The 24339-nt window shown below is 39.4% G+C and overlaps 1 protein-coding gene across 2 annotated transcripts in view; it reads left to right on the top strand.

The window, feature by feature from the left end:
• Window positions 1-13833: 13833 nt before the first annotated feature.
• Window positions 13834-24339, top strand: part of FZD3 (frizzled class receptor 3) — a 39805-nt gene continuing 29299 nt past the window's right edge. The window contains exons 1-2 of one of the 2 annotated variants that reach the window (XM_069485089.1): window positions 13834-14060; window positions 23103-23235. In XM_069485089.1, the coding sequence (XP_069341190.1) occupies window positions 13872-14060; window positions 23103-23235 (322 nt within the window). In that variant the 5' untranslated portion in view covers window positions 13834-13871. Of the gene's footprint in view, window positions 14061-23102; window positions 23300-24339 lie in introns of both variants that reach the window. The other variant, XM_069485088.1, reaches the window with a different exon arrangement.

Genomic DNA, 24339 nt, shown 5'->3' with positions numbered 1-24339 from the left:
CCTCCAAGGAGAGGCTCCACCTTTTCCATGCACTGCCCACAGCTCTCACCTCTTTTAGCTCGTCTCCCTCTTCAAGCCTCAAGCGCTGACGTTGCCATAGTTGCAGGAGGTCAGCTTTTTCTTTGACTCCCTCCAGCCCCGCACCCCTCCCAGCTTCCAGGAGTCCAATCGCCATCTGTAAATCCTGTCGCCGGCATCCGGGGTCTCTTAGGCAACAATGTGTGGGCTCTTGATTGGCCGGGAGATCCAGGAGGGCTGGCTCCAAAATTGGGCACAGGGATAAAATTAAAAAGCGTGGGCGCCAAGAGGATGGGAGGGACTGCAATATCTCGATCTAAGTCGAGAACGAAGATGCCTCGAATCCTGAAACAGGCAGCGTTGCAAACCTTGGTTCAAGGCACGGTGTGTTCCAAATGAGCCCTACCTATTGAGCATGCCCGGTCCTACTGCCCCTGCCGCTCTGGAGCTCCGAAATGCCGACTCCACTTTGCCGGGTTTTAAGAGTGGCCAACAGGTAAAAGAGGGTTGGAGGAAAAACTGGCTTAATAAAAGAATAGCATCTGCAACCGGAAGTGGAAGGACACGGGGAAATTGCCCAACACGGACACACGGATGCTTCAATACAAATTTCAATTTATTGGATTTTGGAATTTAGGCTGGTTGACAGATACACCAGGGAACCAGCAGATGGCATGCCTTAATAAGAACCACTCTAAATTTGAGAACTCAAAAAATCCAGTCTAATTTAATTAATTAAATTTATTGAGCGCCAGAAGCAGAGTGAGGATACAAGGATAAAAAAGAAATCGCATCAGGAAGACTGCATAATGCAATGTATAGGAAGTAACTAATGGAAGGCTCCCAGTCAGTCGTACAGCTGTGGTAGAACTATAAACAAGTGCTGGAGAATAGCAAAATCAGAATGCCAAAACAGAGCTCTTTTGGTCAATGAAAAGCAGTTCTTATAGGCAGCAACCAACAACAAAACAAAAACGGCAAAAAAGAGATTTTCTTCTCTATTTTTGTTTCCTAAAATAGATAAGAATGTACTCCCCTTCAACTCAAACAAATGTACAAACTCTGTGTGTATTGTTTTGTAGTTTTTAAGTAGGCAGCATTTGTATCCCTCCAGTGTAAAAGGAAAAAGGAAAGTGAAGCTCATAGAAGTTGCTTTCCTTACGTTAACAAAGGATCAGTATGGCCAAACTGAAATTAGAACCCAGGTTGTCTGAATTCCAGCCTAGTGATTTTTCCACATGACCAGGTTGTGTATAAATGAATAAACAAAGCCTTGGGGGTGGGGAGGGGAGGGGAGGGTCTGGGGGCGGTGTGTAGATGCAATACTAAATTACCATGCATTACCAGTTAACGTTTATGGTTTCAAAACGGGTTCATCCAGAAAGAGACCAGTTTTAACAATGTCGAGAGTGCTGTGTCTCTCTGTGAAGTTCCCACTCATTAAAGACTTTCTGTTGGTGGTTACAACATGGAATGAGAGAGAGACGGGATCATAGAGAGCATCTCAGGTTAGCCCTGGTCTCTCCTCTCACCCAGCGCCTTCTGGGCCTCTTGTCTGCATCTCATCCTCTGACCTGGCTCCCCTAGGAGTCTGAGCCATGCCGCTCACACTGTGTTCACAGTGAGCACATGCAGAACTCAATGTCTGTGATTTGTCAACATTACTTTTTTTTTTTTTTTTTTTTTAGAGACAGAGTCTCACTCTGTTGCTCTGGCTAGAGTGCCGTGGCGTCAGCCTAGCTCACAGCAACCTCAAACTCCTGGGTTCAAGCAATCCTAGTGCCTCAGCCTCCCGAGTAGCTGGGACTACAGGCATGTGCCACCATGCCCGGCTAACTTTTTTTTTTAATATATATTTTTAGTTGTCCAGCTAATTTCTTTGTATTTTTTTTAGTAGAGATGGGGTCTCACTCTTGCTCAGGCTGGTCTCAAACTCCTGGCCTCAAAGTAATACTCCTGCCTGGGCCTCCCAGAGTGCTAGGATTACAGGCGTGAGCCACTGCACCCGGCCTCAACATTACTTTTAAGCGGGACATTTGAAATGAAAAAAGTTTAGAGGCTGGGTGGGGTGGCTCATGCCTATAATCCCAGCACTTTTGGAGGCTGAGGCAAGAGGATTACTTTGAGGCCAGGAGTTTGAGACCAGCCTGGGCAACACAGTGAGACCCCATCTCTACAAAAAATTAAAAATTAGCCAGGCGTGGTGGTGCGTGCCTGTAGTCCCAGCTACTCTAGAGGCTAAGGCAGGAGGATCGCTTGAGCCTAGGAGTTCAAGGCTGCAGTGAGCTATGATGACGCCACTGTACTTCAGCCTGGACAACAGGGTAATATCCTGTCTCAAAAAATTAAAAAAGAAAAGTTTAGCAAGGAACACCCTTGATTCTCCATGGAGATTTTTTTAAATGTTAAATTTGTGTGTGTGTGTGTGTGTGTGTGTGTAACAGACACAATAGAAGCTCCTTTTGTAAACTTCCCAGGTCCCATTCCCCTCCCTGCCTACATAGAGGCAGTCATTGTCATAAAATTGGTGTGCAATCTTCTTGTCCATGTTTTACGCTTTTATTATACATACATGTTTGCTCTCATAAACAATATATAGTATTGGCAGGTGTTTTTTTAAGAGGCATCATCATTTACATATCTTATAATTTGTTTTTTCACTCAATATTTTATTTCTGAGATTTTAGTCTTGCAGATACACCTGTGATCATTTCTACATCATTCCCACCTCCCAACGTGAGCTATGATGTGCCCCTGCCTGACGGTCTTTACAGGATGGTGTGTAAATTGAATAAAAATGCATCTCTAGAGGTCCTCAGCTACAAGGATCTGGCACACACAGATTTTCCCATACACTCTCTGTTCCCTGTTCATCCTCAGCAGAGGCACCACTAGCTCCACTGGCCTGCCTAGAATCGACCTAAGGATCAATATTACCATTTTTTAAAAATTGTTACTGCACAAGTGTTTACTTGTTAGAAAAATGCAAACTGTCATTTCAGATCTCATTTATTATGTTTGTTTACACAGCTCACCTGTTGTGAAACTCTATGTCTACGCTCAGTACTCTTCAATATTTACTTAACGTTTACTGAGCGCTTTTTAAAGAATTGCAATATATACATAAAATTTACCATCTTAACCCTTTTCAAGAGTACAATTCAATAGTGTTAAGTACATTCACATTGTTCAATATTACTTTAAATGTGTGCTACCAACAGAACAAAATGATGCCCGTGAAGTCTAGGTTGGAGAGGGACGAAGAGAGAAAGAAAAATAGGTTAAACGGTGTAGGGAAAAGAAAATCGGCCTTAGCTTTGAATGAATCTAGACGTTGTCATTAAAATGGTGCATGGCTTTGGGTAAGTCATCTAACCTTTTGGGCAGTTTTTTTCTTCCACTGAAAGCTGGTTTAGGTCATCTCTAAGGCCTCTTTCAGCGCTAAAACCGCTGCTGTAGAAAAGGTGAGGGGAATCATTTCCTAAAGGGCAAAACGGGGCACGGCACCAGTAACTATAAGCTCCACCTGTTTACCAAGGTCTTGGCAAAGGGGCTCTTTTCCTCTTTCTGGCTGCTACGCCGTTTCGGCGTGGAGCTCTGCAAAGGTGCCGACCGCTACCTACGCCCAGTTCCTCCTGAGCACCCGGTGACCCGCCTCTTGACCAGCCCCAGTCGCGGGGTCCTGCGGCCGGCACGCTGGCTCTCAGACCAGGCTTGCCGGTCTTGCCACAACAGCCGCCCCGGCTTGTGTGACCGCGAGTCACCGCGCCGGTTCCGCGGGAGCGGGAGCGCTTTGCGAGGAGGGCCCAGTACACTTCGGACGAACGCTTGCGGGGCTCGGAACCGGCACGCCGCCGCTGCAGGGACGCTCAGGCGACACCTAGGGCGCCAGGCGGAGCACAACGGAGCGCGCCGGGCCGGCCCCGCGCAGCCGGGCTCTCGCCGCGAGCGCTTGGCCAAGCGTGCGCAGCGCGCCTGCGCCGTGCGTGCGCGCGCACTCGCTCCCCGGGCCGCGCGCCCTGGCGCTCGCGGTCGCTCCGAGGCGCGCGGACGGTCCTCGGCCGCTCCGGGTACCTGAGGGACGCGCGGGTCGCCCCCGGCCGGCGCTGCAGCCCTCCGGAGCCGGGTCCCGAGGTCTGAGGTGAGCCCCGAGGCGAGCGGCCCCCGGGCCGGGGCGGCGGGCAGGGGAGCGGCGGGTGTGGAGAACGAGGAGCCGCGGTGCGGCTGCTCCGCCTCACCCTGTGCCGCGGAGCCAGCAGCCGCCCGGCACCTCCTCCTCGGGGATCGTTCTCCTCGTCGCGGCCAAAACAAAAGCCTGGGGCGCCGGGCTGTGGCGGGGGTCGGAGCGGCTGCCCGGGCCCGGGCCCGGGGCGGGGGGCACGGAGGCGCCGAGTTCGGAGATGGGGGCTCCGGTGGGAGATGCCCTGGGGGACGGTTAACCCTGGCCATGCGGAGCCTGCGCCCGGCAACCTGTGCGAGTGTGGCCCGCGGCTCGCTCCCCGCCGCCGGCCCAGACCCTGCGCGGGTGCAGCGGGGCCCGGGCCGGGCCGCGGGGCCGCGGGGCGTGGGTGGGCGGACAATGACCGAGGGCCCCCGCGCCGCCCGGCCGGGACGCGCGCCGCGATGCTCCTCCGGCCCGGACCCGGCTCGGCGTTGGGCCCACCTTGTCTGTCCGGCGCCTAAAAGTTGTCCCCTCCGGCCCATCAGTTTGCAAAGTCTGGCACCCTCCTCCCAGGGCTTCCCCCCGCCGCCCCCTTTCCTGGTGTGTGTGTGTGCCGTGGGGTGGGCACTGCTGGATGGCCTCCGAAATAAAGGAGCTGTTAAAACGCGAAGCAGTATTGAGTAGTCTTGTGTCATTTCAAGAAATGTAAACATCTTCCTGGAGGCTTTCACATCTTAGGAGTCTGGGAGTTAGATCTCTCCCCTAAGAGAAAGAAAGAGGGTGGGTTTTTTTTTTTTTTTTTTTTTTTTTTTTTTAGAACAAAAGCCACATGCCATTAATTTAGACGGAGGAATAGACTCACAGTTTAGAGATTTCTACCTCATAAAAGAGGTCCAGTTTTTTGCCCAGTGTAAAATGAAAATTTGAATTGTGGTTCCCTACTGAATTTAGGGAGATGCAGCAGCAGAGAGACCAGCTGCATCAGTGAGTGCTGTGTGAACGGATTCAAACAAAATCTTATTTTGCAAAAGTGGCTTTGATAGACCTGGATGGTGTATTTACAGGAATTGAGTTACTCTGCAGAGCCACTACCGTATGAGCAAGGAAACAAAGACCTCAACGACCCTGGGATATTACCTTCCTCCCTCACCCTTCTTTTAGCCTTTGATGGTGTGTTGGTAGCCTTTATGGCATTAGAGGCTGGGAAAGGAATAGAAAGCCCTAGTTGTTTTATTAAGAAGCGGTTGCTCCTGAAGATAACACTTTGTATCTTTACTTTTAAACAAATCAATACTATCTTTTTCCTCCAGGAAAAAAAAAAACAAACCCCATTTACTTGAACTACCAAACCACAAAATAAAGGTAAAAAGATTCAGAATTAGGGAGCATACGAAAGAGGTGTAAAAGCTTGATTGGGTGGGGTTGGCAGGATAGAGCTGAAGGTAAAATATAACTAAGACGCAGCCCTCCTCTTACCGTGCCCCTCCCCCATGCTTTCACTGTATTAGGAAAGTAAGTAAATTATTGATAAAACCTACCATTCTACCCTCTTTCTTCTTGCTTTCCCCCCCTCATCCACTACTGATAGTCTGTCTGCATCTCTCCTAAATCTATAGCAGTGTCCCATTAATAAAAGGAAAAGAAAGGACTGTAGTCTCTTTCCTCATCTTAGCTACTATATTCCTTTGAGCTTTATTTTGTGCTTTGAGCATTTAGGTGGATTTTTCTTGGGAGTTTCATGATTGAGATATTTGAAATAGAGAGGATTGAGGGGAATTTAATAGCGAAGTGCACATTCTTTCTTTGTATGGTACCAAGTGAAAGCTTTGTCATTGGGGAAGAAGAGAGTAGTTTTTTGCTCACAATAAGTCATATGTTTCCCACTTGACCTTAGGAAAAAATCTACCCAACTTATATTTCATAGTGGTTTGATAGTAAAACTCTAAGATTTTATACTCAAAACTTCTTCTTTTTTTTTTTTTTTTTTTTTTTTTTTGAGACAGAGTCTCGCTTTGTTGCCCAGGCTAGAGTGAGTGCCGTGGCGTCAGCCTAGCTCACAGCAACCTCAAACTCCTGAGCTCAAGCGATCCTCCTGTCTCAGCCTCCCGAGTAGCTGGGACTACAGGCATGCGCCACCATGCCCGGCTAATTTTTTCTATATATATTTTTAACTGTCCATATAATTCTTTCTATCTTTAGTAGAGATGAGGTCTCGCTCTTGCTCAGGCTGGTCTCGAACTCCTGAGCTCAAACGATCCGCCCACCTCGGCCTCCCAGAGAGCTAGGATTACAGGCGTGAGCCATCGCGCCCGGCCACTCAAAACTTCTGAGCTTATTAGTTTGTTGATGTTAGGCTGCTGTCGACTTTGATTTTTTTTTTTTTTTAGGAGACGTGGTAGGAAACAATTCTTACCACATCTTTACCTTCTTTCACAGGGATGAGTGGTTTGGGCCTCAAGGTTCCCCCCCCCCCCCCCCCGCCCCCAGAACTGTAGAATTATGCCTGCTTAAAACCACAGCTGTGCCCCCAAAGAGCAATAAGGCAAAAAGAATGGCTTCGAAAATACATACTGGAGAAATTATCCAGTATAGATGGGGGAGAGCTGTGTAGCAAGGTCTTGAGGAGAGAAATGAGGTTTTCAGTAGTGAAAGTTCTATAAGGAACAAATGCCTGAAGAGTAGCAACTCTTCACTGGCTAGGAAAAAGTTTTATCTATTGTGTCAAAAATGAATTCCCTCTTTTTATTTTCCAATTCATCATGCTGAGGAGTATTGACAGTTTGGATCCAAGGAATGCATTGCAAATCAAGTTTGAGATAAATATAACAAAGCTAGTGGGCCTGAAAAGCCAGATCCTATTCCCAAATTTTATCTCATTGAAATGATTCTGTAGTCAATGCATAACAAAGCGTACAACCTTGTTAGGGGGGGAAAAGCAGGTGCTTGATATTAGAGAATTTTCTGAAAGATTTTAATTGGAAAGGGAAGCTGGCTGGAATTTTAGCCTGACTTTTTTTAAGTCCGTAATCTATCCATCTTTTAACTCTCCAGTTTATTTTCAGGTTAATTTTAAAAGATCTTCTCTTTAGTCTTAGTAATTAATAATTTGTAAATTGGACTGAATTTTGATGGCTACCCCCCTTTATTTTAGTTTTGAGCCTGCGTATGTGTGTATGTGACTCAACACATTGGGTTAGGTTACTTATAATCAGCAGATGACAAGATCGACTTTAAAAATTAGATGAAATAGGAAAGGTCGGAAAAGAGATACTCTGAGATTAGTAGGAATCTAGGTCCTGAGAATATGAAGCTGTATAAACTTTCTTGTAGCAACCAGGAGGCAGTATTTTGAGAATGAATGTATTTTTTAAATAGACAACAAAAGACCAAAGACTATATAAATTTTAGGAAAAGGAAAGTAACAGTCTAGTAATAAGTATACTCTCAGGGTATATTTTGTCTCTCTAACAACACAATAATTTCCTTGAGAAAAGATGTTATTTAGAGGTAGTCATTGCTAGTCCTTGCAATGCATTCTTGGAAAATGAGTCTGAAAGAAGACAAAGAATATCCCTTCTGTTCCCACTGTAGCCAGTGTGTATCCAGCATTTAATTTGAGGCAACCTTTAGGTGGTATTTCTGTATTGGAAATGCAAAATGTTACCTGTATTTATAGGATGTCAAGAAAATGAAATCTAAACAGAATGATAAAATGGATCATTTTCTGTAGAGAAAGTGCAAATTGGAATAGACTTGCTGAACATAATCTTTCGTTGCAAAACCCCCTAGACCAGCCCTGGATTTGGCTTTGTAGCCAGGCTGGGAAACAGTCTTTCAAGGTTGCATCCGTGCCTTTATTGCTGTCCTTCAGGACAAATACTCAGTTGATTTTATTTTAAGGGATTTTACTTTTTTTGTTTTTTTTTGTTTTTTTGTTTTTGAGACCGAGTTTCACTCTGTTGTCCAGGTTAGCGTGCCTGTGGCATTAGCCTAGCTCACAGCAACCTCAAACTCCTTCCTGGGCTCAAGAAATCCTCCTGCCTCACCCTCCCAAGTAGCTGGGACTGCAGGCATGTGCTACTACTGTGCCCGCTAAGTTTTTCTATTTTTAGTGGAGCCGGGGTCTCGCCCTTGCTCAGGCTGCTCTCGAACTCCTGACCTCAAGCAATCCTCCCACCTTGGCCTCCCGGAGTGGTAGGATTACAGGCGTGAGCCACTGCTCCTGGCCAAGGGCTTTTACTTTTTATCATCATAAGAAAGCTGATAGGCCGGGCGCGGTGGCTCACGCCTGTAATCCTAGCACTCTGGGAGGCCGAGGTGGGCGGATCATTTGAGCTCAGGAGTTCGAGTCCAGCCTGAGCAAGAGCGAGACCCCATCTCTACTAAAAATAGAAAGAAATTATATGGACAGCTAAAAATATATATAGAAAAAATTAGCCGGGCATGGTGGCGCATGCTTGTAGTCCCAGCTACTCGGGAGGCTGAGACAGGAGGATCGCTTGAGCTCAGGAGTTTGAGGTTGCTGTGAGCTAGGCTGACGCCACGGCACTCACTCTAGCCTGGGCAACAGAGTGAGACTCTGTCTCAAAAAAAAAAAAAAAAAAAAAAAAAAAAAAAAAAAGAAAGCTGATAATAATCGGGGAATAACGGATTCCTGATATTATACATTCATAGTCATTTTTGTTTTCTGATGGAATGTTAACCCAGTAACTTAATCTGAAATCAGTTTTCCAAATATTTAATATTGCTATATGCAGAAGTGAATAGGTCTCTTTTCCTGCAGGTAGCGCGTGAACAGCTGTTGCCATAGCCCTGGGCCCTGCCTAGCCTGTAAAACTGTTTACTCCAGTTATGCTAACCCAGTAGGTCGCTTTTTTCAGGTGAAATACTGCAGATTCCTGTAATTAAAAAAATGATAATATCAATAAGAATGCCAAAAACAACTGTTAACCTTTATTTAATGAGTTGCCATATTTTGATAGGATCTCTTTGGGTTCAGAATCTTTGCTATGTCCTGCAGGTCTGGAACTTCAGCTTAAAGCATTTGCATGGATGCCCATACCTTCGGAAAATGATACATTCACATGATCCTGATAAGAAGCAGATATTTCATTATGTTATTGAGGAGTAATTGGGAATATGTATCAAAGGTTTATGGCTGGGTGCAGTGGCTCATGCCCATAATATGCAGTTAGGGAGGCTGAGGTTTGGGAGGATCACTTGAGGGCAAGAGTTTGGGGCTGCAGTGAACGGTGATTCCGCCACTGCACTCCTGCCTGGGAGACAGAGCCAGATCCTGTTTGGGGAGGCGTGGGGGAGTTTTAAATAATGTGCATACCATTTGATTCTGTTGATAGGTGATCTGATTTTTTTTTCAGTATTGAAAATCAGTTTTTGACTCATACTAAATTGATCATCACTTATTTGCTTTTCTTACTACCTACATTAGGGCAGTAGTGTGTGTCTCTTGGCTTGTTGCTTTAATTAACAGCCAGTAAACCAGTCATTCAACTAGTATTTTGTCAGTTAATCAGCACACATTTATAGATTTAGCAACGTTAATTATTCCTGCACAAAATAATGTATCATGGATTCTTTTATACACTCCCATAGAATAGCTATAATATTTTTAAACAAAGTAGTTTTATTATGTATACATATTTTTTCTGACAAAAATGGGATATATATATACACACACTGTTTTGTAAACTGATTTTTTGTTTGTTTGTTTTTGTTTTTGTTTTGAGACAAAGTCTCGCTCTGTTGCCCTGGGTAGAGTGCAATGGTGTCATCGTACCTCACTGCAACCTCAAACTCCTGGGCTGAAATGATCCTCCTGCCTCAGCCTCCTGAGTAGCTAGGATGCCCGGCTACTTTTTCTATTTTTAGTAGAGACAGGATCTCACTCTTTCTCAGGCTGGTCTCCAACTCCTGAGCTCAAGCAGTACTCCCACCTCAGCCTCCTAGAGTGCTAGGATTATAGACATGAGCTACTGTGCCTGGCCTTAATTTTTTACTTTTTGTTACTGGCTTACTATGTCAATAAGTACAGGTTTATGCTCATCATTTTAGTGACTATAATATTTCATTATATGGTTGTACCATAATTTAACCAATCGCTTATTAGGTTGTTTCCAGTTTTTTATTGTTATAAACAGTGTTATTTTTTGAGACAGAGTCTCTGTCTCCCAGGCTAGAATGCAGTGGCATTATCATAGCTCACTGCAATCTCGAACGCCTGGGTTTGAGCAATCCTCCTGCCTCACCCTCCCAAATAGTTGGTACTACAGGCGTGCACCACCATGCCTGGCTAATTTTTCTATTTTTTTTTTTTGTAGAGTCTGGGTCTCACTCTTGCTCAGGCTGGTCTTGAACTCCTGACTTCACGCAATCTTCCCACCTCAGTCTCCCAAGTGCTAGGATTATAGGTGTGAGCCACAGCGCCCGGCCTATGCTAATATTTTGGTTATGCACCATGAGTACTTGTGTGTTAATTTTTTTAGAATAAATTATAAAATAGATTTGCTGGATCAGATTGTGCTCATTTTAAGGGCTTTCGATATAAGTAGCCCTTTTTTGGTAAAAAGTACCAACTAGTTTGCCTTCCTACCAGTAGTATTTGAAAATGTGGAAACATCGAAAATGTTCTTTTCCCTATGCCCTCTCCTATATGGTGTTCTATCATTATTATTTTTGCCCATTTGGTTGGCAAAACTGTTATCTCATGTTTGCATTTTTCATTATTAGTACAGTTGAATATCATTTCATGTGTTTGTTGGCTATTTGTATTTCTTTTGTAAATTTATATTGTTCGCTCATCTATTAAAGTGTTATTCTTTATCTGCTTTTATTTTTGAAATTCACTTTGTGCATATAATTATATACAAATATTACCTTTACTCTTTTTAATTATTCTATTTTAGGATAACATTTCTCAAGACCTGACTTAGGGAGCACTTGTAACCTGAGGTAATCATCAGAATGTGTATTTTTCTCCAGCATTCAGATTGCTTAGACCTGCAGAGGGTCCATCAATCTGCTATACTTTATAAAATTAGAGAGCTGATATTTTGGGGAAATGAAAATTCTTAAAATCTGTATTTTGCCTGTTTTCTTTTTGTCTCACTGAATTCCATTGTTTTTTCCCTCTTAATAATCATAAACTACAATCTTGCTATATTGTCTTTCTACAGCTTAACATAATAGATTTTATGAAAGTGTCTTCAAATGTGGTAATTTTGATGTCATAGTACGTGTGGAAGCACTTTTAAAATAAGGAGGAAGCCTCACTTGCAAGTGAGGCAAAAAGAATAATCGAGAGGAAAGCAAATAAAATAGATGGAGTAGGCAGAAGTATAAGGAGGCATTTCATCTAGTTTTAAAAACCCAGTGAGATATTGCTGTTTCTTCCTCAACTCTTGGGTGTTAGTCTTTTTTGAACCGTTAATTTGAAGCCTATAATGGCTTGAAAATAGATTAGTCTAAATTAAATTTTTGAAATTCTTGATATTATATACATATTCAATAGGGAGCAATGTTCTCTTTAATTTTGTTTTTTAGTTGCAAGCAGAGGAACATGCTGCATAAGCTGTAAACTACAAAGATTGAACTTGCGTGGATGTTTTAAAACTGTAATCACATAAAGCTTGCAGCAGTTATTTTACATATATTTAAAGATATGCATAATTATTACTGTGCTACATGGTAATTAAGCTTAAATATGTTTTTAGTTATGGTTAATATTAGTTTTCTATAGCCAGGTCTTAACATTTCTGGGGTCAACCTGAAGGAGGAAAAAAATATGGCAGGCCAAGAAGTTGTCACAGAAATCTCTGCTGTAGAGCACAGGGAGATTTAGGCTTTCTGAGCAGGGATTGCTCATAACCTTAGTTTTCCTAATTCTAGAGGCCTCAGACTTTCCTTTTCTCTTCCACCACTCAAGACTATCTACGAGAGGGAGAAATTGGGAAGATTCAGCAACTGTTTTACTTTCTCCAAATAGTTTTCTGCCTAGTCAGTGACACTTGGGATACAGAGGTCCCAGGCATTGATAGTCAATGCACAAAGAACAGTTTTTTTTTCTTCCTTAAGCCAAACCAGTTCCAGGTGTCAAGGTGTAAGCTATCATGGGTGCTAGTATTTGAGTGGTCCTGTTAACCTGGGTCTCTGAGAATTTCTGAATCTGAATTTCTCATCTTTTCCCAACACAGACTTTGCACAGCAAACACAAGAATAGCCAATGCATATGAAACAAAATCAAATAAAACTGAAGGTAATGTCATTACTAAACCAAATAAAAATGTGATAGCTTAGAATTTTCTTTTTTTCTACCAGACCTGCTTTTTGTTTCACCCATACCCTCCCAACCCTGGGAAGGTAGGGGCAAGTCCGAAATTCTAAAGCTCAATGGAAATGATAACTGGGAATTATTCTTATTTCTGCTGCGACTTTTTAGGGATGATTTCTATTCTCTGCAGTCTAGCTGTATGTAATGGCCATTTGTTGGTTAAATGTTTCTAATTCAAAGGCTATATCTATGGTATTAAATTTTTGCACAGCCTAAAAAGATGATGTAATATTGGGAAAATTTCCTGGTATTACTTTTATAACCTTCTATTTGTCAGTTCAGTATTGGTTGATAGAGGTAGCATTTGTATCAGCTGTAATTCAGTAATAAAAATACCTAACATTTGATGCTGCATAACCATTTATGAAGTACTTTTGCGTACATTTTCTCATGATTCACTTATACATCATCCCTGTGAGAGAGGTGGTATTGGAATCATTTTCAGGAAGAAAAATTCTGGATTCAAAGAAATTAAGTGATATGTTTACATTCACACAGCTTGTAAGAGGCTTGAATCTGTATCTTCTGGTTTATTTTTCAGATCTCTTTCACAGATGGCTTCTGTCAAATCAACTAGTGTAAAAATGTGCTATTAAGGATTAAAACATAATAAATTTCAAATTCAATAATTTAGGTTATAAGTATAATTGATATCATTTAAATAAAATTTAGGACAACAGCTTAAGAATCTTTCAAAATGGATCAATTACATCTTGTGATAAATGAAAAATTGCTGTCATACTTGAGAAGTTAAACCATGCGTTATATAAGCAACTGAGGGAAGAAAAATTTGCCTTTAAATTGTGTGTAAGGATTATTTTAGTATATTTATAACATGAATGATAAAATAGAAAACCCATATTATATCTTTATGAAGTACCCATGTATTTTTATCTATTTGGTCAGTATGATATCTCTTGTGAAAGATTTTAATATGAAGTTCACAGTATTTTAAGAGAAAATGACTAATTGCTCTCATTTTTTAAATAATATTTTTCAGATATTTCGATCAAAGGAAGAAATAGCTCTTCTCCTAAGATGGAATCTGTTGTTTGGGAATGTGGTTGATCAACTTGATCGTTGGCCAGATGTGCCCTATGTAATAAAATGAAAAGAAGAGACAAGATGATGTCATTTTCCCATATTGTGAAACCAAAAACAAATGCCTTTTGTGAGACCAAGCTAACGAACCTCTGACAGCACAAAGAGTATTTAACTATTTGAAGAACTTTACAGTAAGATATACAAGAAGTACTTTCAAGCTGAGACCTGCAGGTGTGTAAAGATCTAAAATACGTATTGAGTAGGCCCTGATCATCCGAATCTCATTCAGATCGAGGAAGGATGGCTATGAGTTGGATTGTCCTCTATCTTTGGCCCTTGACTATGTTTGTGGGGCGTATAGGTGGGCACAGTTTGTTTTCTTGTGAACCTATTACCTTGAGGATGTGCCAAGATTTGCCTTATAATACTACCTTCATGCCTAATCTTCTGAATCATTATGACCAACAGACAGCAGCTTTAGCAATGGAGGTAAGGCTTGATCTGTTCTTTGACAATTCTTCGAAAATGACTCTTACATTGTCCTGTCAACTAATCTGATGAATGTGTTTGATAACTGGAGAAGAATATGCTATTTAAATAATATTTTGTACATTTAAAGATTTATATGCTTTGGTTCAGATACTAATAGACTGAAGGATTCATGTTTAGGGAATGTTACTGTTGGCTTTTTTTTTAGACATTACACTTTCTAAAGAATTTTGGAACAGTGAAACATGGGCCATTCAGAAGTTTAAAATTGTCCAAGTTATGATTACATCTCTTCTGTAATTTGGCTAATATTAATAAAATCTTTGGATAAAGAGCAGAATATGTTGTTATTCACAGTTCAGTCATTAAGTATAACGTGATTTTTAAAAAATAAGTTCTTTTGTTCAACGTTTTGATTTACAGTCTTTGAATTTTTTTTTATTTTTTGAGACAGAGTCTCACTCTGTCACCTGGGCTAGAGTGCAGTGGTGTCATCATAGCTCACTGCAACCTCAAACTCTTGGGCTCAAGCAATCCTCCTGCCTCAGTCTCCCAAGTAGCTGGGACTACAGGCATGTGCCACTGTGCTCTGCTAATTTTTCTATTTTTTAGTAGAGATGGGGTCTCACTCTTATGCAGTCTGGTCTCGAATTCCTGAACTCAAGCGATCTTCCCTCCTTGGCCTTCCCAGAGTTCTAGGATTATAGGTGTGAGCCACAGCACCTGGCCTTGAATTTTCTTAAATACTTAAAATGATTTCCTGGTCATACCATGTTCTTATCAATTTAAAAATAACTCCCATACAATGAAGAAGTTTTTGTCATGTGAATTATCCATTCTTGATCTCTCAGAATTATGATAATTTGTTCTTATTTGAATTTTTCTAATGGTAATTTTTCAGGCACTTCTTAATGATTTTACTTTAGAAACTATGACAGATTAATGGATATAGTTAATAGGTTTAAATAAGTGTGTATGTCTGCTTATAATGGTTTCAGAATTGAGGACAAGGATATATTTACCAGATAAGAACTGAGAGGCGTAAATAGTGGCTGTAAAGAGCATGGGCTTTGGGGTTAGACCAACCTGGATTTCTGTTCTAGCTCCAACACTTTCTAGCTGTGTTATTCTGGCCAAGTTATATGAACTTTCTCACCTTAGTTTCCTTGCTTGCAAAATAGAGCTAATAATAATTGCAGAGGTTTTTGTAAGGTAGAAAATGAAAATACATGTGTAAAGTACTTGGCACATACTAAGTACTCTGTAAGTGATAACTTTTACCATTTATCCATGTTCTTGTATTAATGTGGCTACATAATTTAGAGGGAAGGCTTTATACTTTAGTTTTTAATCCATTTTTATAGTGCTTTCAGTAAATGGAAGCCTACGTATTTTGGAATTCTTCATTTTATAGTAAAACTCAAAGATTCATTACTTTGAGGTAGACTAGCATAAATCTTGGAAAATTTGTAGAAAGATTATTCATAGATTTTGAAATGGAGGAGTATCTTATATATTTCAAATATTTGAAAATGCTATAGAGATTTAACAAAACATTTTCCAGTTAGACCTTGTATATTTGAATATACAAGGTCTAACTGGTGGAGAGATTTGGTATAGACTGTCAGATTAGCATTTATGAAAATAGGTATTGGTTTAATACAATAAGTTGGTTCCAGGCATGACATTCTTTGCGTATTATAGCTGTTGATTTTCTCATAAAAATTTGAATTAGAAATACCCTTATTTCTAGTGTCATTATAAGTCATAACTCCTTTGGAAAGCAGATAAGGTAGTGAGAAGCAAGGCATTAAGATGTTTGTGCTGTCTTGGGTTCAGCTTTTGACTCTGCCATATAGTAGGTTTAAGAGTTTGGACAGGTTACTTAACATTCCTAATCTTTGTTTTCTTCATTCGTGAAAAGACAATAACAACAAAAATACCTTGAAGGCCTGTTAGGATTAAATTAGAGATTTATCAAGTAGCTAGCACAATGCATGGTACACATTAGGTGATTCACAAATGTTAATTCTGTTCTAAATTCCATTTCTAAATTACCTAAAGGAAAGTACTAGAAAGATGTATTTGCTCCAAGGAAATTGCATCGCTAGTTGTAGGTTCATTCATAATGATGGTGTAGTAGGCTCTCTCTGCGCTCTTCTCAAACAGTGATGCCACTGACAAAAACAATCATCAGATACAGTTTGAAAGTGTGAAGTTCCTGTAATAGCAAAAGACATGGAAACTCAGCAGACAGCACAGCATGCTCAGAGCTGCTGCTGACACGCTCCACCTCTATCCCTCTACTGATCCAGGAGCAAGTAATTGCAGCAGACAGTCCCAGCACATTCTTGAGTGTTCACTGTGAGACTGGTTGAATTGAAAGAGAATTTCCTAGTTATAGCATCTTTCAGCAGGCCCAGGCTTTAAGCCTCCCTTCCATTACTGATGTTTGGTGAGTTAAAATGAATTCCTGGAACAGAATGGTATATGGGCAGTCAGCTAGGTTTGCCAAGGACGAGAGAAAGTGCAGAATGTGGGTTATTTTAAATTTAATTCTTCACAATCAGTAAATTGAATGTTCTTGCATTGTGTCTAGAGGGTTCCTAGTCTGTACTTTCATTGAAATTGGGACATGTTCAAATAAACGGGATAAGTGTCAGTCCATTAAGTTGGAAAAGGTCCTTGCTAATGTTTCTCTGTCCCTACCTTCCAAAACATGCATTTCTATACACTAACACCCATGTTAAATTTTTCTAAATTGTTAACTTGATGTTTCTCTTTTTGCCCTGAGTACCAGTGGCTTTTGATAGGAAAAAAATTTCCTCATTTCTGAGTTTTCTAAGCCAGTTTGAGCTGTCCAAATTGTTAAGTAAATTTTTGGGAACTGTCCAGCATGGAGCAAAAATCAACAGTGTCAGTAGCTATCTTTACTGAGCCACATATTATCAGGTGTTTATGACTCCAGTGGTAGTAAAAGAGATCTGGGCAGGCTTTTCCCCAAACTGAATAATTAAACCAAATTGGATAGGAAGGGAACAGGTTAGTGGAAGAAGCACTGGAAGAGGGATAGAAGACGTGTGTTCTGTCACTAACTAGTTTTGAGACCTCTTTGTGTTGGTTTCCTCTAGGAAGTGAATTTTTCTCCTGTCCATTTTATAGGGTTATTGTTAAGATCAAATGAGGCAATTTATATCAAAGAACTTCAAAAAGTAAAGTGCTATGTGAATACTGTGTGCCTGTCACCCTGTTCTTTAATTTCAGTTAGTGGGTATAATGAGCAATCTTTAGTGTCTTTGGGAGGTTGATTGCTTGTCTATTTTTTTTTTTTTTCCCTAGAAACTAGCGCTCCGTAGGGCTAAAAGCTTGAACATCCTTTGTTGTCTTTTATGGTTCATTAACAACAAAGTGTGTTCGAACCAGTCTCCCAGTTATCCAAACTCATATTTTAGCTTTTTTTTTTTTTTGAGACAGAGTCTCGCTTTGTTGCCCTGGCTAGAGTTCAGTGGCGTGATCATAGCTCACCACAACCATGGATTCCTGGGCTTAAGCAATCCTCCTGCCTCAGCCTCCCAAGTAGCTGGGATTATAGACATGTGCCACCACGCCCACCTGATTTTTTCTATTTTTAGTAGAGATGGGGTCTCACTCTTGCTCAGGCTGGTCTTGAACTCCTGACCTCAAGCAATCCTCCCACCTCGGCCTCCCAGAGTATTAGGATTACAGGTGTGAGCCACCGTGCCCAGCCCATATTTTAGCTTTTTATTTAGGAAAATTTTTATTATGTAAATTTTCAGTTATATACATATATAGATAGAATAACTTAATTAATGCCATATACCCTTCATCCAGCTTTAAAAATTACCATCTCATAGCTAGTTTTGTTTCATTGTGGCTGCATGCAAACTTTGAAGCAAATCCCAGATGGCAAAATTCCATCCATAAAAATTTTGACACATGTCTCTAAAAAGTAAGCTCTATTTCAAAATATATAAACACAATACCTTTGTTACTTCCTCAGTATCATCAAGTATCAAATTAATGTTCAAATTACCCTTGAGTGTTTCACAATTATTTTTCATTGGCTTTTTCAAACCAGGGTTCATACCTTGCATTCAATTGGTGTGTCTGATCAGTTGCTTTTAATTTATAGATTTTCCTTCCCTTTCCCTTACCCCTTTTTTCTTGTAATATATTTGTCCTATAGAGTTTCCATAGGCTTTATTTAAGTAGATTCTGGTTTGTTTTGCTGTGTGCTTTTTTGGGGGGAGAATACTTCATAGGCAGTATAACATACTCCTCCCAGGAGGCACGTATCAGATTATTACTCTTTTTTATAATGTTAGCAGCCATTGATGATTTCCTGGATCGATAATTTTTCTAGGGATTTGAGAAATAGTGATTTTCTAACCCGCTTTCTTTGTTTCTCAGCTGGAATACTTTATAAACAGAAACTTCCTCTCATTAACTATTTGTTACTCTTATGTACAGTTTATATAAGAAAGGATAAATACTTGCTTGTTCCTCTTTATTTATTAGTTTTTAGAATAATGAATTGATTCCCAAGCATCCTCCAAAGGTGACCAATGAAGTTTTTTTTTTTTTTAAGTTTCATTATTAACTCATGGATTAACATGTTTGATGTGTTTTTAATCTGCCATAGTTATTGGTGCTCAGAATGTTCCATCTTTGGTAGTAGGATCCTCTACAGGGTAGCTTCTGAGTGTTTTTGACAGTATTCCTAGAGGTCTTTTGCTTTCTGGTATGATCCAAGTTTACTTAATAACATTCTGCCTCAAACCTTGAATTATCAATTTCTTTAGGGAGCACTGGTTCCTTTTAACTGGAAATGATACTTAGAGACTACTCTCTGTGTGCTAAGCCTGTTGATACTAGGCTAGTCATTTTTAGACCTTTTCCTAGACAGAGTTAGTAAATACTTTTTTTTTTTTAAGAGAAAATCCTTGTGAGTTTATACTGATACTTTCAAATAATATTGCAAGGTTTTTATTTAACATCTTTTTTTTTCCTGGTGCAAGCAGTTAAAGCTAATATTTAACATCTTTAAATTTATTTTTATTTCTCATACTGAAGCTTTATTCACATGTAATTTCAGAATAATAATAGCAATATTATTATTAACAATATGATTACTGAAGGCAGTTTTAAGATTTGTTTGTATTTCTTTTTGTCCTTAGGGATGTATCTCACCAAGGATGTACAGTCAAATTATTGTGTTTTAAAGTCACTTAAATACTTTTTCTCCGTATAAACTCAATGCACAGTTAGGTTCATATGTTTCATTTTATTTTTAAGGAATGACGTTAACAGAATTTTTTTATTTAGCGGGGCATAGTGGCTCGTACCTGTAGTCTCAGCTACTTGGGAGGCTGAGGCAGGAGGATCGCTGGAGCCCAGGAGTTGGAGGTTGCAGTGAGCTATGATCGCACCACTGTAGCACTCCAGCCTGAACACAGAGCAAGACGCTGTCTCTTAAAAAAAAAAAAAAAAAAAAAAATGTCATTGCCAACCCTTTCCCAGAGGATCAAATATAAAGCACGATAGGCATTCACAAATTGGCTCCAACTTTTTCTCCTAGCTTCATTACTCTTCAGAATCTCTATTCATCACAGTTGCACAGAACTTAGCACTCCTTAAATCTGCCAAGTCTTTGCAAATGCTGTCTCTGCCTGGAAGACTCTTCCAATATCCTCTTTGGTGATACCTTATTTAATTTTTAAGGCCTAGTTTGGATGCTGTTTTCTTGTGAAACCTGGGATGCCCAGAAGTTAGTGACTCTCTTATCCATACTTATCAGTATGTTCTATATGTACCTCTATTTTAGTGTGTATATTATTCTGTTGGAATTGTTTACATTTTTATTTTTCTACAAGAATTTTAACTCCTTGGAAACAGAGCTTGTCCTATTCATCTCTGTGTGCTTTACACATATTAACTGCTAAATAAATATTTGAATTCATGAACCTTATAAACTATAAATCTCTTAGAGGTGGCAGTAGTCATAGTTTTGGTGCTGTACCTAAGCTTTGAATCTCCTGGGGTTGTAAATAGTAGTATGGTTGGTGGGGATGGTGATGGTAATTATAATACTAAGGTTACCACATACCTTTGAACACTAGTATTTTACTTTACTTTTTTTTTTTAATCAAAGTGACTTAAAGCTTTCAACATTATGTGTTTGCATTTATAAGTGATATAATTAAGCAAAGGAATAAAGCAACACAACTTTCCTGTCTCTAGGCCTTTAATGTTCCTTCTGTGTAAATACCCTCCATCTTTGTTTGTCAGAACTCTGTTGTACTTGATCCATTGTTAAGTAAAAAGGGAGGGGGGATAGATAAAACATGTGTGGTATCATCTTGGTTTTGTTGGGGGAAAAAAAATGCATGTTCATGAAGAGTAAGCGATTTGGTAGGATTTTTACCAACGTCAACAGTAGTTGTTCCTGAATTCTAAATTAGCACAGTTTATGTTTTTCTATGTTCTTCATTTTTATTTGTATTTTCTGATTTTTCCATAAGAAACACATTGTGTTTTAAAATAGCAAAATTAGTAAAGAAATTTTATTTTTAAAAATCTCAACTGTTCTTTTTTTGTCTAATTCCCAGTGTAGGGCCTAAGATTTAGTATTTATTAAACATATTTTGATTGAATTACTACAACAAATGAAGAACTTGGTAAATGCGACAAAATAGTAAGGGGATTCAAAGAGAGAAGGATCACATATGGGGGAGTGGTCAGTGAAAGCTTCAAGTTGCAGGTGGTATTTGAATGAACCTTGAAAGACTGATTTTTGTTGTCCTAAGAGAATAGTATAATGTACTCCCATGCAATAATAACTATTAACGGTTTGTGGATAGGCTTTTTAAAAAATGAACTTTCTTTTATTATATTAATATTTATTCATAGAATTCATGTTTTAAATCTTTAGAATACATGTATTATCCAGAAGATCTACTTTCCTATTACTTTTTGTTGAGATTAATATCAATAAGGTAGTTTTCCGTAAACACACAATATCTAGTGAAGTGGCTTGAGAAGCCTGTTGTGAGAAGGGGGGAACCAGGCAGGAATTAAGAAGCCTGTAAGTTGCAAAGGGAACATACAAGTAGTGGAGAATGAATTGCACTTGGTCATTTCTGACTTTAGGAGAAAAAAATGGCAGTTTTAATTGATTTTCTTGTGTGACAAATCACTTTAAAGGAATACCTTAAAAATACCTCTTTTAAATTAAATTATTAAATGTAGTAGAATTTGTAAAGTTTTATCTTCTGAGACAGACCATAATTCAGAACTGTCCATGATATTGTAAATATTAAAAGTTTACTTCCAAAAGAAAAGTTAGATTTATTGATTGCTCTGGGAACTCTGCTTTTGCTTATGAAGATAAATATGCCCCTGTGGTAATGGCAAGTTTCTGCAAACTCACAGAAAGACTATTGGAAAGTATGCTATCGTGGGACATTTTTAAAAATTAAGATTTGAAAAAGAAATCTGTGGGATTAAAGCTGTTTTTGTAAACTTAGAGATTTTTAAACATAAAATAATTCTTAAAGTTTTGGACCTTTTCTCATTAAGCATTGTACTGTTACAAAAAGGTTTTTAAAAGGTTTTATTTTTAATCACTTGAAGTTATTTTAAAAAGTTCTTTTTGAATAATTTTTTATTCTAATTTGGATCTGAAATAGCTATGAGTACACCATTTTTGAATTTACAAGAGCATTCTACATTTGGTTTCACATTTAGCGAATTTAGTCATAATATTCCCAAACCCAGTAGGGTATGGTTTCCATGGTTACCAGACCCTTTGTACAGTGACAAAGGTTGGAATTCTGATTCTCATGACTCAAATTTTGGCCTTTGACTCTGTCCCTTTTGCACACCCTTGCTAAGCTTGGGCTGTTGCTATGCTTGAAGGCTTGTCAGCTAGCAGGTTCCTATGGTAACAGGAATGGAAATTTGAAAGAAGAAAGAGAATGGGAACACAAAGGCTTGGTTGATTTGAATTTGAACAAAGAATGGAAGGTTCCCTGTAGTGCACCTTTGTTGCAGAAACCAGAAATTTAATTTTAGAAAGTTACTTTCCAGTTTGTAAACTTCCTATATCGTGGTCTTGATTTAGTGAACAAAAGTATTACTGTTTAGGGAACTACTCAGTAAGATTCTTTTAAAATCCAATCAGCTAAAGTTCCTTTTTTCTGCTTCATACAACTTTAATAGTATTCCTTATGTTATACATTTGTTCTCAACTTTTCAGTATTCAGGCTACCTTATTTAATTTAGATTTTGCTGAGGTTAAAAATTGTTAAGGTTAAAATCAAGGCAATTTGCTTATTTGAAAAGTATTAATATTTTGATTTGTTTTTATATAACAGCTTTATTGAGATAAAATATGTGTACAATAAACTATGCTCATTTAAAGTGTTCAGTTGGAGTTTTGACAACCTGTGAAACCATCAGCACAATCAAGATATAGAACATTTCCATCACCTCAAAAGCTTCCTTTCACCCCTTTGTAGTCCACCTCTGTGTCTATCCACTGCTCCAAGCAACCACTGATCTGCTTTCTGTCATTGTTGGTAGCTGGGGCCTGGTATGGTCCATGATCTGTTAAGAACCAGGCCGCACAGCAGGAGGTGAATGGCAGGTCAGCCAGTGAAGCTTCATCTGTATTTACAGCTGTACCTCATAACTTGCATCACCGCCTGAGCTCTGCCTCCCGTCAGATCAGTGAACCCAGAATATTGGTCAATTTTGGAAAAGATTCAGTGTGTGTTAACTAGGGTCCAGTCGTTGTTGGGTGCCATGATTATAAATATGTCATTTAGGTCAGATTTGTAATTGGGTTGTTTAGATTTTTTAATATTCTTACAGAATTTTTCTCACTCTTTAGTCACCTATTGAGGAAAGTATAGCCCTCAGAAATTATTTTAAATGAAAAAATGAATGTTGCAATTGTACAGGACGCTTTAACTTGTTTACAATGTTTTATCTAATTATTCACTTTTAACTTTTTCCTAGCCATTCCACCCTATGGTGAATCTGGATTGTTCTCGGGATTTTCGGCCATTTCTTTGTGCGCTCTATGCTCCTATTTGTATGGAATATGGACGTGTCACACTTCCCTGTCGTAGGCTGTGTCAGCGGGCTTACAGCGAGTGTTCGAAGCTCATGGAGATGTTTGGTGTTCCTTGGCCTGAAGACATGGAATGCAGTAGGTGCGAAAATTATAGATTTTCATGGATAATTTCTTACGTTGCAGTATGTTTTAAATTACTTGCCTTCTATTTCATCTGTTTTAGAAACTTTTTTGAAGTATATGTATTAGTCATTAATTTTGAACAGTAGTTTCATGGCCTCAGCATTGTTTATTTCCTTAAGAATCTGGAAGCACTAAATGAAAAAGAAAACATTTTTGTGAAGAAATTTTTAAAAGAAATTGAGAAATACTTAAGTCATTTAGTTGATTTTTCCTCTTTAAAACATTTTTTCTGGGCTATAAAAGTAGTGTCATTTATGAGAAACTATAAAATACAGAGAAGAAAATAATCATTTATTACCTCACTGTGGGGGCTTTATTTTCAAAATACCTTTATGATTTAGATGTGGTAATGCCTAGGGTAGTTCCATCAGTCCTTGTTTTCTGTGTCACGTGCTTTTCAAATTATATCCAATATGTGGACTGTGAGTATTTCTTAAAGATTTGAGGATTTGAGGCTGGGCATGGTGGTTCGTGCCTGTAATCCTAGCACTCTGGGAGGGAGGATCCCTTGAGGGCAGGAGTTCGAGACCAGCCTTACCAAGAATGAGACCCCATTTCTACTAAAATAGAAAAAATTAGCTGGCCGACTAAAAATAGAAACAAAAAATTAGCCAGACGTGGTGGTAAGTGCCTATAGTCCCAGCTACTTGGGAGGCTGAGGCAGGAGGATCACTTGAGCCCAGGAGTTTGAGGTTGCTGTGAGCTAGTTGCTGCTGCCACGACACTCACTGTAGCCTGGGCAACAAAGTGAGACTCTGTCTCAAAAAAAAAAAAAAAAAAAAAAAGTTGGGGATTTGTTTGTTAGACATTCTTATAGTTTTATGTGAGTGAACATTATTATTAGTAGTAATATACTATTTTATATAATTACTCTTTTGTATTCTGAAATATTTCAAGGGTAAAGAATAATAAGGTGAACACTTACATACCTTTTATTATCTAGCTTTGTCCAGTCTTAACATTTTGTAATACTGGCTTCAGGTTTTGTTTTAAGAA

This window comes from Eulemur rufifrons, chromosome 12 (genome assembly GCF_041146395.1).
Source record: "Eulemur rufifrons isolate Redbay chromosome 12, OSU_ERuf_1, whole genome shotgun sequence".
Classification (NCBI taxonomy): domain Eukaryota; kingdom Metazoa; phylum Chordata; class Mammalia; order Primates; family Lemuridae; genus Eulemur; species Eulemur rufifrons.
The sequence above is the reverse complement of the archived record's forward strand: the minus strand, read 5'-3'. Positions and strand labels throughout refer to the sequence as shown.